Source organism: Polypterus senegalus, chromosome 8, assembly GCF_016835505.1.
Source record: "Polypterus senegalus isolate Bchr_013 chromosome 8, ASM1683550v1, whole genome shotgun sequence".
In the NCBI taxonomy this organism is placed as follows: domain Eukaryota; kingdom Metazoa; phylum Chordata; class Cladistia; order Polypteriformes; family Polypteridae; genus Polypterus; species Polypterus senegalus.
In genome coordinates, this window is record NC_053161.1 from 110,304,083 (window position 1) to 110,322,661 (window position 18,579).

An 18,579-nucleotide genomic window follows, 5' to 3' on the forward strand; every position below is an offset into this window, starting at 1 on the left:
ACAATTAGAAGAGGTTAAATAGGATGTTAAAGACAATAACAGTATAAATATTTTTCTTAAGATTTACTAAAAGTTGAAATCTCAGATACAAAAGGAATACAATGATGAAATGTTATGACTAAACTTTCATTTGTGAATGTGAAATTTACCAATAAGAATCATTACATTTATTAAGTAACTTAGCAATTTCAAAATTAAGATAAAGCAAATAAAAACATTTTTACATTGAATAAAAATACGATTACGATTAGGTGTTTAAATCATAAACGTAATTTTATGAGTCTATATTACACATTAATGGTGTTAACATCCGCAGCTGTAAATGCACTAACACATTTACTAGGATTCTTTTATATAGTAAAAAGAAGGTAGATTCTCTTGGAAAATATTGCTGTTACTCTAAATTATCAGCTCTTCTTTGGCATGAGGCTTGGTTGTTGCCCTTTCAATCCTTAATTTTAAATAAAGTTCAAGAAGTGCACCTGAGAATTTTGAATATTTATCCTTATAAATGTAATTTAGCTAAAGCTGTTAATATTCAAGACAAATGTTTCTTTGGTAGCATTAACTCGGAACATTTAATGCATTTACTTTACTTGCACCTATTGTATTCAATTTTGGACTGATTTAACTAATTACCTTTTAAGATTCCAGACCGCTTCGTTTGAACGGTGTGGTGACGTCATTTCCGTTCACGAGTGCGTCATTCCGTTAGTGTACGACGCCGTCCTCTGCAGGTATTCGGCTCTTTTTTGCCCCGCCCCCTATTCACTCTCTCTCTCTCTCTCTCTCGCTTTGCTCCAATGCCACAACGCAGTGCGAAAAGAAACGCGGCTTTGTTCAGCGGGACGCGCTTGCATGCACTGTGCACACTCGTTTTACATTTTGTGCCATTGCAATGTAAAGCGGCGGTAACATTTATAAGAATAATTCTAAAAGCTCTCAACGATATTATTCTTTCATTTCACATATTATGGGTAGATTGTGCACAGAGTAAAGGTTATTAAGAAGTGAGGATCACTGCGGAGGGTTGACATAGAAGAGGCGATGCAAAGACCGCTGGGGATGCGGGCGACACGCGCGGAGTCTGTGTCTGAATGGATCAGCGACAGTGCTGAAAACGGGATCCTGATTCTTTGGGATATATAACGTACTGCTGAGGTTCTAATACTAAACCTAAATCCAGACCACCTTCCTCTTTTGCGACAGACATTAAACATGAAGTATTCGTCCCTATAACGGTGATGATCAGTGTCATTTCCTTTGACGGTTCCACAGCACAGATTCAGTCGATGAAATGAAAGGATCTGCTTTAAATTCCAACGGCATATTAAGAATGATTTCAAAATTCCCCAGAAACAAGTTGCCCATGGGGGCAGCTCTAGGCATAGCAGTGCTATATTGGCTCTACATTTTTACACTGTACAGGATTCCCAGCGACAAGGAGATCGTGAATGAAGTCTTGCGACAGGGAAATGTATGGAAGAAAAACCTGACGGCAGCCTTGATGTTCAGGTACATGTAACTGACTTTCTTTAAGTGCCAGTTTGTTAACTTCTGCTTCTTTCTCTTAGACCACACGTAGACAAAAATAATGTTCTTCTGTAAGGATGACAATGGAGCATCCCGAGAAACGTATGTGGCGTAAGTGGTTAAGGCTTTGGACTTCAAGCCCAGAGGTTGTGGGTTCAATTCCTGTTACTGACACTGTGTAACCATGATCCAAATGAAAACCAAAACAAATGCAGCCAGTTGTCTCATAAATGTTCAAAGTCGCCTTGGATGAAGGCGTCAGCCAAGTATGTAAATATTTCTAGACGCATAGTACTGAATCCTTTACGATCATCCTCAATAATGGACAAAAATAGAATATATATGCTATATAGAAAATAGATATATATATATATATATATATATATATATATATATATATATATATATTATGTGTATATATACAGAAACGTGTGTGATTGATGGTAAGATTCAGTGGAATAACATACGTTGTGTATATTAACTACATTTAGTTTTAGAGTGATGTGGTTTAACTTTGAAACAATGAATGCAAGTGTGCACGATTCAGAAACTTTAGTGGAATTAAGTACACTATAACAAAACAAAAATATATAGGTGTGCACGATTTTTGTCCAATCTTTACTTTTCGGACTGGAAAATTGCTGGAATTGCTGGACGTTCACGTCAAGTTTTCTTTCTTAATCTACTTTTATTTACAAGCGATTTTGTTACTTATGGTTTGTTGTAGCCGTTTTGGCATACCAGGTATTGTTTCGTTTCGATTTTTTGTTTTGTAATTTTAACCACCTTTATTGTTCTATGCAGATAACACCAAAGTGTGTCATTGGAAATACCGTAATTGCATGTAATTAGTTAATAATATGGATACTTTATTGAAGAGCAGGCTTATGTTTAAGAGAGCTTTCAACCAACTGGAATAAGGTCTCGAACTTATAACGTATTTTTTGTTAAATCTTTACCGCATTATGTTGAACGCTGCTGTATTTCGGAAAGAGCTCTATGCTTGTAGGCACCAATCTGTGTGAGAGAATCTTAAGCTTGCATGTTATGTTAGTTTGAGATTATAAATCGGCGTAGGAAAACGAAAAACATATCAAAACTATAAAGTGTATAAGGTGGGAACAGTCTTCCCACATATCACATTTTAAGTTACTTCAACCGTGGCAATTTTGCTGTGATGCATCATTTTTGTGTTCTCAGAGGGAATAATCTTCATTTGCATAAATAGGTAACACTGCGAACACCCTTTCTCTAATACCCTCCAATATACAGTATATATTAAGAGTCAGAACATCAGATGAAGGTGAGACCCTTACTGAATGATTGGCAATGCAACACACTCCGTGCAAGTGCCCACCACCTTGCACTTTCAGGGTTTTCTTCTGTGTTTCCTTCCAGTGTATGTGTTGTTTGAATGTTGCATCCGCTCCGCTCTGTGTTAAATTTGTGACGTGTAGTTAAGCGAGAACGGTTACGGGAAACCTCTTGTTGTTCGTTAGTCTTTGTTTAAAGTCTAAGTGGCCACCGGTTTATTTAATTAAGTATAATTTTCTGACAGATTACTTAACACGGGTAGGCTATTGCCTTTCTCATATCCGACTGGACCGAACCGAGTCCAAACACAAATGCCTGAATGAATTGTGTAAAAAGTAATGCACATTTAACGTGTGCGGTTTTGTATTTTGCTCAGAGCGTTTTAGAGTCTCATTGGGGATCTTTGGTGTAAGAACTTTCACATGTTCATGTAGGAGAGTGCTACTGCCGCTGTGTACAATGAAAAGGGAAATAATGAGCCACGAAAACGGATTCATTTCATTTCATGTGCAAATTTATGCCTGCCTTTCATGTCCAGATGGACAAAGCAGATGCCAGCTCTTTTCTTTTCCTTTCTGGTCTGAAAGCGGGGTGCCTTCACGTTGTGATATTAGGCCTCTGGGGCTTTCAAAATCAAAACCTCTTGAGGGGTTATGCAGCATCCTATTATTTTATTAAATATTAAGAAAATGACCACATTCTGCAATGATTTAATATGAACTGATAGCAGTGGAAGACGCAAGTGCTGAATTTATTAAGACGTTTATACCAGTTTTTGGGAGGCTTGATATACCCGTTTTTATTATTTTGTTTTTTTGCGAGCCACTTAATTATGGAACATGCTGTAGAAGATAAACAGATGAAATGATTGATGCAATATTATATCATTATTTTGGTCCAGAAAAAGATTCCAAAGTCTTTAGCTTTGCCAAGAAAGCAGCTAATGTTAGGCACAAATGCAGAAATAACATAGCATAAGCATTTATCCTGTGGATATGTTCCTTTTTTGAAAGTTTCAGTCTTTTCTTATAATAGAACAACCATACTTTTATTTTAGGACCAGCTTTAATAAAACGGGGAGTTGATAAAGCATGTATAGGTACAAAAAACATTTTTCTTATTTTAATTTATCTGTTTAGCTCACATTGTAATTCAGAATAACTTACAAGTCACAGTCAGTGGTTCACTATAGTTTGTTGTTTATTTTTAGAGTTAAAGCGCTGGCTGGTTAAGTCACTTCCATGGGTGAACTAATTTAGTCAACGTTTTCAATGTATCCTTGTAGTCTGTTGTCAAAAGCACTCACTAAAACAAATACCCCAAACCTCTTAATAGATCAGTACTTAATACAGAGCATCACATTTACATCACTTACTTTATGTGGATCCAGTCATCCATTGAGTCGAGTCCTGTACTTTTCATTCATCTGACATCACCTCCAACAGTTTATTCTTTGGACTGTATCTGAGCTTCATTCCTTTCACTTCTGTCTTTGTTCCTTTCTTCACTTTATCATTCTCTGAATACCCTCCACAGCTGAAACCCCTTAGTCTGTTTTTCCTTACCATATTGCCTATTGTATCACCTCCAAGCCTTTCTTTTAATTCAGCACTAATCTTCTTCTCACTCTGTTACACTCCACACATCTGTCTGATCATTCTCATCTCAGTTCTTATTGTCCCCAAATCTCACTCTCCGAGAGCAAACTGTCCCCACTACTTTTATAAACTTTACTGTTCAATGCCAGAGTGACTTCTTTACAAGTTAGAATGTAGGATAGCTCCCCACATTTCTTCCATGCACTCTTACTCTTGCTATCACTAATGTACCTGAACCTCCATCTGCACTTAACACCTATGTAGAAGAACTTCACTACATTTTCCATAACAACCCCATTGCAGATATCTAAACCTATGCTTACTACATAACCACTTTGTACCAAACTCATTCACTTTCTATATAAAAGCCACTCTTCATATGCTGTATGTTTTATGTACCCACTTCTGACCATCTGTGCATTCATTTAAGTTTCTCTCAGCAATTGTACCATGCATCTTGCATAGTCATTGCAAGTGCATAAGAGGCCAAAAGACAGAAGTTTGCAGGTGAGCTGCAGAATAAAGAAGGAAAGAGGAACATGTTCAATAATGATAATAATAATAATACTTCTTTACATTTATATAGCACTTTTCTCACTACTCAAAGCACTCTCCACACAGAAAGGACCTGGGAAGCAAACTCACACTACTTACTATTCAACACTGTAAAGAAGACTGTAAGCAAAAAAACATATAGAACTGGGTATGACGTTAAATTGCATCATGGGAGTTGGTGGCAGGATTGGCACTCCAGCCACTGTAAAAAAAACTTCACGCAGCTCTGAGACAACAGAAAGGACTCCTTTCTGCTCTCAATGGGAGGACCACTGCTGCAGCCGCCCATTGAAAGGCTGCTTGTATTATGAAGTGGATGGGGGAAAGCCCTCAGGAGCCCTATCCCCAGAAGAGTCAAAACCATTGTAGAGCTAATGGGAGCAGGCCTGTGGGGGATCAGAACTGGCGTGGTGCTGAGGCGTCGCCCTATGCATGGCAGCACTCGGGTCCCAATTTGAGGTGGCTCATCTGGGTAGGCATGTGGAACGTCTTGTCTCTCTGGCATGATGATCATCTTCCTCTGCTGTTGGAGAAGCAGCGTAAATTCTGAATTTCAGTCGTAGCACTCTTTGAGGTGTGTAGACCTGGGACTGGCCATATCTCTGTAGGTGGGTACACCATTTATTGGTCTGGTCGCTCTAATGGCTGTTATACTCGGGGAGTAGGTGTTGCTGTTGCAGATCGGCTTCTTTCAATGGTGTCCGTTGTCACTCCTTTCAAAGAGATTCTCTGGGTCCGATTGCGGTGAGTGATGTCTCGGTGGTTGATGGGTACTAACGAGGTGACACTTCTCTGGTCATGGGTGACTTCAGTGCAACCACCCCCACTGACAGGGCTGGCTATAAGGATTGTATTGGTCCCCATGGGTCTGGTGACTATGGTGAAAGTGACTCCATGTTCCTTGACTTTGCAAAAGGTCCTGGTTCCAGCACACTCAGCCGCATTGTTGGATTTGGTACTCCAATACTGGTGGTGTGGTGAAAGAGATCGATCACATCCTAATGGGCAGACACTGGAGGCTCTTACAAAACTGCATGGTCTACAAAAGTGTCCAGTTTGTGAATTCTGACCACAGACCTATTGTTATTACTCTGAAGATCCAGCTTAGGTCCAGTAGGTTACCACCCGGACTTGGCCAGAATCCAAAATCAGGCTGTTTCTGACGAGTTTGCACACAGTTTGTGTGAGGACTGTACAGATTTGTATGCGACTGCCAATCCTAATGTGATGTGAGAGACCTTCTGTGACAAGACCCTGAAGGTTGCTAAGGTCTATGTTGGTGTTCCCAGTAAGTGGTGTTTCATCTTGCAGGGCACTCTGGATATCATTGAGAGGAGTTGCAGCGCACGACTTGATGGCAACTCCAGTCTGCATCGGGAACTGAGAAGGATGGCTGTGAGGGCTCTGAGGGCAGATAAGGAGACATTTGTTTGAGGAATCTGTGAGCAAGTGACACACCATCTTTGGCCTAGTGACCTACGTCTTGCTTACAGAGGAATCAAAGCATTACACACATCCAAGTCTGTTCCTAAGATAGTCGCAGTCAGGTCCTTATTAATGACACTGCAGTTGTGACTTGCTGGGCTGGCTACTTTGAACACCTGCTTAACGGTGATCCTCCAGCTAGGATATTGGATATCTCTGGGTCCACAGTTCTTGGGGCTGAACTTCCAATTAGTGATGAACCACCCAATCTCACTGAGATTACACAGGTGGTGAACCAGTTGAGGGTAGGGGTGGCTGCAGGGATCTGTGTTTGTAAGGCTGTGTTTGTGAGTGTGGAAACAGGCTTATGGAACATTTTTGTGCATACACACCTTTTATACATGAGGCCCCTGGATTGTGGCAACTACAGGGGGATAAGACAGCTCTTGGTGCCGGGTAAGGTCCTTGCTAGGGTCATTCTCAGTAGGATCTGTAATCACATGCTCACCTACCAGTGGCCTGAACAGTCTGGTTTTACACCTAAGAAGTCTACCATAGACTGCATCCTGGTACTGAGGGTTCTTATGGAGCCAAAACGCAAACATTGGCAGAGTTTCTTTGCAGCCTTTGTCGATTTTGTAAAGCGTTTGACTCATTTGATTGAGCTGCCCTGTGGGACAACCTAAGACTACGCAGGATCCCCTCAAGGTTGCTGGATATCATGGCTGGCCTGTACCCTGGTACTATGAGTGCTATGCAGAGTGGAGGCAGAACCTCTGCATTTTTCCCACTTTGGGTTCATCAGGGATTTGTTCCTGCTCCTACTCTGTTCAGTGCTTGCAGGAACTGGGTGTTGGGCAAGGTCGTGGGGTCCAGCGGCTGTGGGGCATTTGTTGGTGAAGAAAGTTTAACTGATCTTGACTTTGCTGACGATGCTGTGATCATCACGGAGTTAATGGTGGCTCTGATTGGGGCTCTCAAGAGACTGAGCGGGGATTCTGTGTGTCTGGGCTTGCAAGTGGAAAAAAACAAGATCCAGACCCTTAATGACCTCTTAGGTTCAACCATCAACAGTGAGTCTGTTGCGGAGAGAGTGTTGACTTTGTTGAGAGGTTTACTTACCTTAGCAGTGACATGCATGTCTCTGGTGACTCTTCCTATGAAGTCAGTAAACAGATTGAGAGCATTGGTCATGAGGTCACTGGAAAAGGGTGTGTGGTGCTCCCAATATCTATGCAAAAGGATGAAGATCGAAGTTTTTAGAATCCTTCTTTCTTGCTATATGGTTGCGATCCATGGATGCTATCCAGTGACCTGAAACAAAGACTGGACTCCTTTGGTACTGTGTCTTTTTGGAAAATCCTTGGGTACTGCTGGTTTGACTTTGTGTCAAATAAGCAGTTGCTCATGGAGTCCTGAATGAGGCACATTACCTGCATTGTGAGAGAGCATCAGTTATGGCACTCCAGCCATGTGGCGCAATTCCGGCTCGCAGTATCCATATTGTTGAGGACCCGAGTGGCTGGGCCAGGCCATGGAGATGCCCACTGTTGCGGATGGCCAGAACCCCACTTCAGCATATGTTCCGGGGGGAGCAAGCATGGGAGACCCAATACCTCCCCCTGGACGCTAGATGGCAGCCTCCCTGGGTTGCAGCGGTGCCTCAGAGTCCTTCAGGGCTTCATGGGAGTTGGAGTTTGGTGCAGCCCTGTTGGGTTCCGCAGGCGCCGCCAGGGGGTTCTACAGTGGGAGCTGCTAGGCCCTTGTGGACAGTGCTTTCAACACACAAGGGAGTGCAGCCGGGACTGGGCAATCAAGCACCTGGAGCACTTCCGGATGCCTAATAAAAGTAGCCAGCGGCCACAACTTTGGGAGCCTGAGTCGGGAGGAGTGGTGGAGGAATAAGAGTGTGGTGTGCTTTATCTTGGTTCATTTTGGTGTGCTTGGGACTATGTTAGGGCTGAGCGACACAGGGAAGACGTGGACCTCAGCTGAAGAAAAAATAAATCTTGTTGGTTTTACACGTGCCTCTGTGTCAGTCTGTGTCAGGTCAGGCACATACACCACATAACACCTGGCTGTGGCAGATAGAGAATCATTTCCGGAGGATGGGACTAAACTGTGTGTCTGCCTGGGAGGATTGCCAACCAGGATCCTGAGCCATTTCGTTGTGTTGTGGGTGTGGAAATGTGTTGTACCAGTGTATGCTCCCCAACCTGACTTTGCCTGTTGTAGAAGATTTGAATTGCATGAAGAATGTTAAAGAGAACTTTTTTATTAATAGTAAAATTTAACAGTACGTGGAGAAGTTGATGATAACAAATGAGATAATGATAATAATCTTGAGAGGAAACAGAAGGACCAAGCTGTATATTAACAAAAGAAGAGTTTAAATGCAACTGAAAAAGTTTAAGATAAACTATGTAATGCAGCAGGCTTAACTGGATTGCTGTCAAATGTTGAATACAGCATGGAGTTCTTGAGCTAAATGGTTGACAAACCTGTGGAACACCACTGTGTGTGAAAGGAAGATTCCTGAAGACTGGAAAATTAAGTTTAAATCAGAAAACATTATGCTCACAGTGTATAATGTGCAAATGGGACTTCATGTCTAAAGCTTTAGTCACCACTCTGCAAAAAGACATAGCAGCTCTAGAAGCTTTGAGCATAGCCACCAAGTACATCCCAGAACTAAAGGGCATTCACTTTAGGACATATTTAGACAATTAAACCTCTTTAGTCTTGAACAAAGACAACATTGTAGGGACCCAATCCACATCTTAGGTATTAGAAGATTGATCTAACAATTAAATAGTGAATTGAATTATTGAAGATTTTGGTGGAAATTAATTTAAGATTGAAGCCAGGAAGGACCTTTTCACATAATTGGTCTTGAATATCTGGAATTCATTAACTACACTTTTTAAAGCAGAGACCAAAGCAACCTGGATGAGATACTGGGATCAGCTTGGCTATTAACTAACCAAACAGTCTTGATAGGCTGAATGGTCTCCTATTGGTTATCAAGTCATGATGTTCTTGTGTAGCAGTGAATGCTTTTCACATAGGTTGCACTAAAATAGTTGTTTATAGGACATGGTGTAAAATGCAGTCAGAGCAATTATCTAAATAACAAGTCACTATACTTCCTTAACACTTATTTTATAGTTATCAGTAGGCAATATTCATAATTCATTTATTTATTCACCCACTAATTTTCTTTAACCTTTTTATTCCAATACAAGCTGATATAGGACAGAATGTACTCCAGCAAAATCAGACTTTAGACAGCGAACCAGCCTGGACAAGACGTCAATTTATTGCTGGGCATAGTCACAGACACGTGCAGACTCATGCATATTGGGTTAGTTTAGAATTATCAAAACCAGAATCAGGATCACTTTTATTCACCAGTACTTAATGTACAGGAATTTGACTTGGCAGGTTTGTAGCTGCTTATAACATAGCACAAAATCACATACAAATAACATAAATAACATAAGTTAAAAAGGAAAATTTCATAGAAACTTGCAGAATAGTACAATTATAAATAAGATGTGTAAATGATGATGTTGAAGTGAAAGTGTGAGTGTGTGGTGCGTATGCACATGCACACACATACATGTACATACACTGTAAACGCACACACACACACATTCATACAGTATATGACAGAATTCATGAGTATACAAATAATAGGCTAAGTTACTGGCTCTGGAAAATTAACTATTGAGGTATCTGGTTTATTTTTAATTGAACTAAAATGTCTACTAGAGGGGAGTTCTTGGAATAAGCAATGAGCTGGGTGAGATGAGTCTGTGGTGATCCTTTTGATGTGGTTAGTGACACGAGATGTATACCGGTCTGCAACAGATGGAAGAGCACAACCAATTATTTTCTCAGCAGACCTCACAACACGCTGTAAATTATTTTTGGAGTGTGCTGTTGCTAAACCAGACTAATGGAGAATGTGATTACACTTTCAATTATGGCTTTGTAAAAATGAAATAGGATTGGCTGGGAAATATTTAATTAGTTTAGTTGGAGTAAGAAGTACGACCGCTATTGAGCCTTTTGGTGATGGAAGTGATGTTAATATCCCAGGTAAGAGTGTTTGTTAGAGTTGTGCCCAGAAATTTGAAGGATTCCAGCATATTGACTGCAGAATCATTAATTTCTAATGGGAGAGGTTGTAACTGCTATTTCCACTGTCTCATTTTCTATAAGGTGTATCCTTGTCATTAGTAATTAGACTGATAATGGTAGTGTCACCAACGAACTTAATGATTTTAAATATAGGATCAGTAAATCTACAGTCATTGGTGTACAAGGAATAAAGTAGGGGGGATGTGCACAGATTTACGGGACAACTTGCCTAATAGGGTGACAGTCTGAGAGGTGGGAACCCACACAAATGTATTGTTTCTTGTTTGTCAGAGAACTGTAAATCCATTTAAAGTTGGAAGGATTCAGTTCTGTCTGTTGAAGTTTAATTAACAACAGTTCAGCGACAACAGTGTTAAAAGCTGAAGTGAAGTCTACAAATTGTATTCTGGCATAAGAAAGGGGTTAAGATCAGTAGCAATTACAGACTTCAAATGGGTCAGACCAAGCCATTCAAATATTTTCTTCAAAACTGACGTAAGAGCGATAGGTCTACAATCATTGAGACATCTTATTTTATCACTTTTGAAATCAGGAACAATTTTAAGATTAAAGATTAAAAGCAATCTGGTACAGTACACTGTGAATGAGACTGGTTAAAGATGTCTGAAGACAGGAACAAGCTTCCTAGCACAATGTTTGATCGTTACAGGTGAGACAGAATCTTGGCTGACTGACTTCCTGCAGTTTTGAGTTCCAAATAGCTTCCATTCTTTGATAGAAGAAGAGGAAAGGGGTGAGACTTATGGAAAGAAGTGGCTGGTGTATTAACTACTTCAGAGCTGGAGGAGCAGAGGGATTTGTAGGTACTGGACACCTTGTTCAAATCTGCCATTAAACTTCTTATGTTTATCAGGGAGGGATGAATCTGAGTGTAGCAGCACTTGGTTTCAATAGAATCAAAGCGCAGAGAGTCTCAGACTGGTGTGTTTATCTTTATTTATGTCTCAAACTTTGGCTCTTTATTGTAGTCGTTATATCATCACGAGCACCATGAAAACTATAAACAAAAATATAAACGTACATTTTTTAACATTCTACAAAGAAACAGGACAAATGAAACAACATATGATTAAATTTGTACCTCGCTCTGCTTACCAAGGGGTGCAACAAATCTAAAGGTCACCTTTTCAGAGATAGTGTTTGTCCTCACTGTTTGTTCACACTTCCGGTATTGTACGCTGTTACCTTCCCTATGTGCGGAATGATTTTCCGGTCATTTACACTGAGTAAGCATTGGGAGATGAACAAACTGAAGTCTTCTCCATATAGAGGAGTTATTGTTTGCTGAAAATTAAAGCTGCAGTTTATTTTTGTTTCCATTTAGTATATCTGATTTCATTGTGTAGCCTATTCCTGGCCGGTCTGTAAGTGTCCTTATCACCAGTTTTATGGGCTTTTTCTTTTACCTGATGGAGATTTCTTAGTTCTTTGGTGAACCCAGGCTTTCCATTGTTATAAATCTCAATAGATTTGCTGGGAATTCAAACTTATTCACAGAAGCTGATATAAGATGTAGCAGTATCTGTCAGCTCATGAATATTTTCACTTTTTTTTTTAAAAACACCCCATTCTGTACAGTTCAGACAATCTTGTAATGATTTAAGTAATTAGCCTTTGATTATAAGTGGGTGGCAACTGTAGCATAACTTGGTCAGAATTACCCAGCAGCGAGTGATGTAACGCCCAGTATGCGTTTTTTATAGCACAGTAGCAGTGATGCAAAGTCTTCCCGTCCCTGGTGGGGCATTTAACAAGCTGTTTGTATCTGGGAAGCTTGATGGTTAAGTTTGTATTATTAAAGTCACCCATCATTATAATTGGGGAGTTTGCATGACTGATCTCCAAACTAGTGATGTAATCTGCCAACTGCTGCAGCGCTTCATTCACATTCACATCAGGAGGGATATAAACTCCAACAAGAATTATTGAAGAAAATTCTTGAGGTGAATAGAATGACATGCAGTTAATAGCAAATAGTTCCAGATTGTGGGAGCAGTGCTTCAATAATATGGAACATCAGTACACCAATTTTTATTAATGTAGAAGCAGACTCCACCACCTTTTTGACTTGTTGCAATGATCAGCATCTCTAGCTGCCCTGTAAAACAGAAACCTTGGCAGTTCTAATCACAAGTCAGGAACCGATGAATTAAGCCATGTCTTCACAAAGCAATACGCTGAAGATAGAAAATAATCCTTACTTGTGGTGAGAAGATTACGTTTGTCTATTTTGTTCCTCAGTGTTGTTCCTCTGACATTAGATAAAACTAGACAGGGAAGGGGTGAGAGACACTTTGTGCTTCCCGTTTCTCCACTTCAGGTGTGAGTTACCTGGCTGAGGTTGCAATCAGAGGGTTCATAAGTGATAAATCTGTATGTAAATATCCTTGATCGGTTGAGGATAAATCAAGCGTAATCCCAATAGATAGGAGCCAATCTTTTGTGTAAATAATCCTCATTTTGGCACAAATGGCAAAGTTAACAGACATAAACAACAGACACATAAGCAGTGATCAAACAACCATGGTTGCCCTAATCGACGCTAATCCACTCCTCCTGAGAATGTGGGAATTAGCGCAAATAACATTATATATTTCTTATACGGGGTGTCTTTATTCATATCAACTTATAAAAAAAACAAAACTTGCCAACTTAGGCTTATGTGTTGATCACTACTAATTTAATAAACCATACCGAACACATTTTAAAAGAAAAACACAAGAGACATGAGCTATAGTTAGTTTCATGAGTAAATGAAAACAAGCAGTTTAAAAATAGCTCACTGTACAGCATGCTAAGTTGAGTGCTGTGGGGCGAGCAGATAGTCAAGGTGTAACATAATCTTTATTACAGTCAGTATCTCATTTCTTCCCTTTACAGTTGCAGCAAAAATGTAGGTAACCATGAATAATGTTTTCTACACGCCACATTAATTTAAGTAATGGTGGCAAGTCAGCAGCTAAGACTGTAACTGCATGTTAGTTGAGGTAGCTACACAGAGCATTGCTGACACTGAAAATGTGATTTTAAAGCCATTATAATAATAATAATAATAACAGAAGGAAAATCTGATATATGATCATTATTTTCAGTTCTCTCTTTGTCTTTAATTAAAACCAGATTTTGCTTGCCTCGATGGAGGCTTAACAGTTCTAGTATTAAAGAGCAAGTCATGGATCTCAGGTTAAAGTGAACAGGAACAGGATCAGAAGCAGAATATATATATATATATATATATATATATATATATATAATATATTATATATAATAATATACGAGGGTGGCTGGAAAGTACTTTAAAACATGTTCTTTGTACAACTGTGGGTCAAAGAACACAGCAATTGGGTAGAGAAAGCTGTCCCAAAATACACTATGAATGGACGTGTTTAGGAGGAAAAAATCTGACCTTTTTACCAATAATGATACAAGCAAACCCTGTTTCACTGCATGTCTGGAGTAATACAACGCCAAACACTGTAATTTGTACGTACTGTAAATAAATCACCTGTCTAAGACAACTTTTTTTTTTTAATAATACCGGTCTTACTTGCTTGTCTTTTTGATACTGGAACAGTCTGTAGTACCTAGAAAACATCCACATGAAGGAGAAACTAAGAAGTCAAGAGCTGTAACCAGTTGTTCTAATGGCATTCATGAAAAAAAAGAAAAATTAGATTTTCACGCAGAGAACACCACTATAAACCAGAATATTTGACTATCTTCTTTTATTTACTGTAAAGTAAAAGATGCTGTTTGCAGTTTTGTAGGGGCTTATTTTATATCCAGTTTGCCCTTTTCTTAATTTTCTTTGTGTGTTCCTTCTTTTATACTTTGTTTTTAATGCACCACACTTTTCCAAGTTTTTTTTTTTTTATCTAAATCTTATATTTACCTATTTTGCAATTGAGAAATCAAGCAAAATGACACCTTTTATTGGCTAACCAAACAGATTACAATATGCAAGCTTTCGAGGCAACTCAGGCCCCTTCTTCAAGCAAGATGAAGCAGAAGGGAGCCTGAAGAAGGGGACTGCGTTTCCTTGAAAGCTTGCATATAAATAATAAAAGGTGTTATTTTGCTTGACTTCTTATTTCATCCATAATGGCTAACATGGTAGAACACCGTACTAAATTTTGGAAATGGAAAAGTTCTTGTCATCTTTTGTCACTTTACCTTCTACTGGTAAGCATTGTGTTGCTCTGGATTTTGGGAGAGAGTGGTTTTAAAATGTACTTGTACCATACTTCCCTCATAATTGAATTTTCCGTCCTTTCACTTCTACTATTCTGATAAATCTTAGGTAAAGCACAGTTAGCTACAGCAGGAACCACAAAAATAGATAAAATCAAAGTATTGTGTTGTGTAAAGAGTAGTGTAATGGTGTTTCTCTTTGCTTTTTATTTTTCCCCTTAAAATAATACAATGTACAGTGGTCGGGGTTACATACTACTACTACTACTACTTTTGGGTGCTTATTTTATCTTTATGTCACATGGGATGATGAGGGTGCAGTAATGTGGTTTAGACAGCTGCATGTAGCATGTGCTTATGCCAGTGAAATGCCCTTGTGTAATGAATGAGAGCATGAACTAGAGGAAGGATGGCAGTGCTTAAAGTTAAAATATAATGTTTATCACTGCAGACAATGTATTGTGTTATTACTACAGTATTTAAGGATGAATTTTAAGACCAAAGATCTTATGCATTGTCTTCCCTAAAGAAATGTCACCGTGTGATTTTGTGACTTTAGTTCAGTTTTGTTTTGCAGAAAAAAAATAGTAACGTCAACTTTGACTATGGCTTCTTTATGGGACACACTGCTATTTGTATACAGTACAGTATATGGCTTTTCAGTGTGTAAAATTTCACTCATTCAGCTCCTGTTTAATAAGCAGAATACCTTTGGAAAAAAGAGATGCCATGTTCAAGCTAAATGTTTGACCAATCTACATAAATTCTGGGTTACTGTAAGGTTATAACATGAAATAGAGTTTACAAAGCAAAAGAAAACTGTAGAAGAAACCATGCAGCTCTCAATCCTGGGGACATGGCATATAAAGCATAATAGAAAAATATTGTTAAACAGACAAACAAATACAATTTGAAAATATATTCTAAAAATGCAGGCTATGGCATATGAAAGTATGCTCCAGGTTGGGATAAGTAAGAGAGTTTTCTGTAATGGAGATATAAGGGAAAAACATGTTATATGACTTGTAAAAGTGCTTAAAATGTTCAGACTGTGCCTGCCTGTTAAACCAGATCATCTTGACTTCATTTGTATGACGTTTTAACTTTTTATTTTTTTCTATGATAATTTACATATAAGAAGGCTTATTCTATGAACCAGATAGTTACCAAAGACTGTTTAACAGTTTTTAAACTTTTAGATGAAGTATAGCATAGGGATAACATTAGAATATACCATTTATCTGTGTGCTGATTGGTGTAAATTAAAATGTTTTTGAATATGCTATTTGAATTAACCTAACTAATAAAAGAAGCTGTTCTGTTAGATTAGTCTGCTAATCAAATGCTGGGGTTCCACCAGCCTGGTGTAATAAAGGATGTCCATCCTTGGATTCATTTATAACGATGACTCACAACTGTTTTTTGATTTCTGTACAGATTGTTGTGGCTAACAGCAGATTAGGACAGAAAGTATCAATTTCCATGGCCAATCTAAAAAATAATATTTTGTGGAAAAAGAATGTACCTTTATAAATATACAGATATGTTGAAAGGATATACAATATGTCAACTTTAAGAGTTGGTTGTCCTGATGATTTCTTAGGTTTTCTTTGCTGACTTTAAAGTGTCCCTCATTTTTAAAATGTATTTAAATTGTGAACTACTCAATCATCTGCGAGAACTCTCACATTTATGGCACTGTGTATAAATTAAAGATTCAGTTGTCTGCATGTATTCTACACAATATGGTTTGCAATCCTAATTAAAGATTGTGTGACAAACTTCTTTCACATTCTGCACATTGATGCCTTTGTGTTGCTTTGCTTAAACTAAAGTACTGGCTTCTTCATTTCCCTTTAACTAGCGAAAGAGTTTATGCTCTTATGTTTGTCACTGTGACATGAAACAAATAATTATTTCTGACATGGGACTTCTGTTTACTGTCGGTACTAATTATATATTCCTTAATGCAAAAAGAAAGCATTGTCTTTCACCTGGCACATGTGGAACTGTTGAACATAGTGTTCTTGAACTTTTTTATTTAATCATCAGTGTTGCATTCATCTTATTAAAAAATCAAAAATAGCATTATTTATTTATAATGACATTAACATACTGTACATCTTTTAAATGAGAATTTCAGTGTGTTACTTCATTGTGGTACAGTGTTAGCACAGAAGTCTCCTTGTTCCAGTGCCTGGGCTCATCCTACAGCAAAGGCTTTTATCTACATTCAGTTTATACATTCTCTAGATAGGATTTCTCCTAACTCTGTATTTGTTCCACTATAGGCTTGGGTGAGGTGGAATGGCATCTCACCCAGTCTAGGTTAATGCATTACACCTGCTGCAACCTTGAAATTGAAAAAGCAAAAAAGTTGCCTGAACTATTTTGTGATTTATTTGTCAAAATTGTCAGTTTCAATACACATAAAACGCATGCTGTTATTTCTTGCCTAAGGGGCTATTTTTCTAAGTGAAGAAATTGTACTTTACTATTGAGGAAGGCAAAAAAAGCAACTGTGCTGCCCTGTTTACAAGTTCTGTTTATAAACTGAAATAATAAATATTTCTTGGCAAAATTTGAATTCAGCTTTGTCCATTTTCATTTGGGATGTACACCTACTTAACATACACAGCTCAAATCAAAGTGCTCTTTGTGAATTAATCAGTGTTGTATGTTGCCAATTTTATAGTGAGAATTACTACAAGGTCCTTCACAAAAATGCCACATTTTGAATAAATAATCATAATTATTGAAAAGGCGTGTCGGGCAGTTCAGCAATGGCCAGAGTCTTCATCATTTCTGGGCGGATCTCATCCTACCCTGGGGCTTTGCCACTACAGAGTTGCTTAACTCCTGAAAGGAAATGAACATTGATCCCCCATCAGCTTCTTCCTCGGAATCCTACATAGTGAGTGTGTCCATTGGGTTCAGGAGCTTCTCAAATTGTTCCTTCTGCTGCCGGACAGCATCCTCAGTCCAGTTCAGAACTTCTTCACCCTAGCTGAGAAAAGCCCACGTGAATCACTGCCTTCCTATTCTGAGTTGATTAATAGTTTGCCAGAACCTCTTTGAGTCCGATTTTATACTCACTTTCCATGGTCTCCTCCCACACTAGGGTTTTTGCTTCCCTGACTACCAGGGAAGTACCTCTCTGCTGCTTTGGGAGTCTCCCATGTTAATCATACACAGAAGGCCTCCTTTTTCAGCTTAATGGCATCCCTCACCTCTGGTGTCCACCATTTGGTCCTTTGGTTGCTACCTCGAGAAGCACTTATGGCTTTCAGGTCGCAGCTCTTTCCAGCCACTTCCACAATGGAGGCTTTGAAGAAGGCCCATTCAGACTGTAAGCCCCTAGCCTCCCCCATGATGCAGGAAAAACTCTTTCAGAGGTTGGTGTTGAAAGTCTTCCGGACAGGCGCCTCTCCCAAATGTTTCCAGGCCACCCTCACTACTCGCTTGGGCTTTCCATGTCTGTCCAGGTGCCTCCCCCATCATTTGACCCAACTCACCACCAGGTGATGATCAATTGACAGCTCTTCCCCTCTCTTCACCCAAGTGTCCAGATCATATGGCCACAAATCTGATGATAAGATTATGAAATCGATCATAGATCTTTGGCCTAGGGAGCTCTGGTACCAGGTACACTGAGCCACCTTATGCTCAAACATGGTGTTCATTATGGACAAACTTTACTTAGCAAACAAGTCCAATAACAAAACACTGCTGGGTTTAGATCAGGGAGGCCATTCCTCCCACTCACACCTATCCAGTTGTCTCCATCATTACCCAT

At 39.1% G+C, this 18,579-nt stretch overlaps 1 protein-coding gene across 1 annotated transcript in view; it reads left to right on the forward strand.

Moving 5' to 3' along the window:
- Positions 1–835: 835 nt before the first annotated feature.
- The window catches only part of st8sia1 (ST8 alpha-N-acetyl-neuraminide alpha-2,8-sialyltransferase 1), a 115,535-nt gene continuing 97,791 nt past the window's right edge, over positions 836–18,579 (forward strand). The window contains exon 1 of the mRNA XM_039761598.1: positions 836–1,515. Coding sequence (XP_039617532.1) covers positions 1,298–1,515 — 218 coding nt within the window. The 5' untranslated portion in view covers positions 836–1,297. The remainder of the gene's footprint in view (positions 1,516–18,579) is intronic.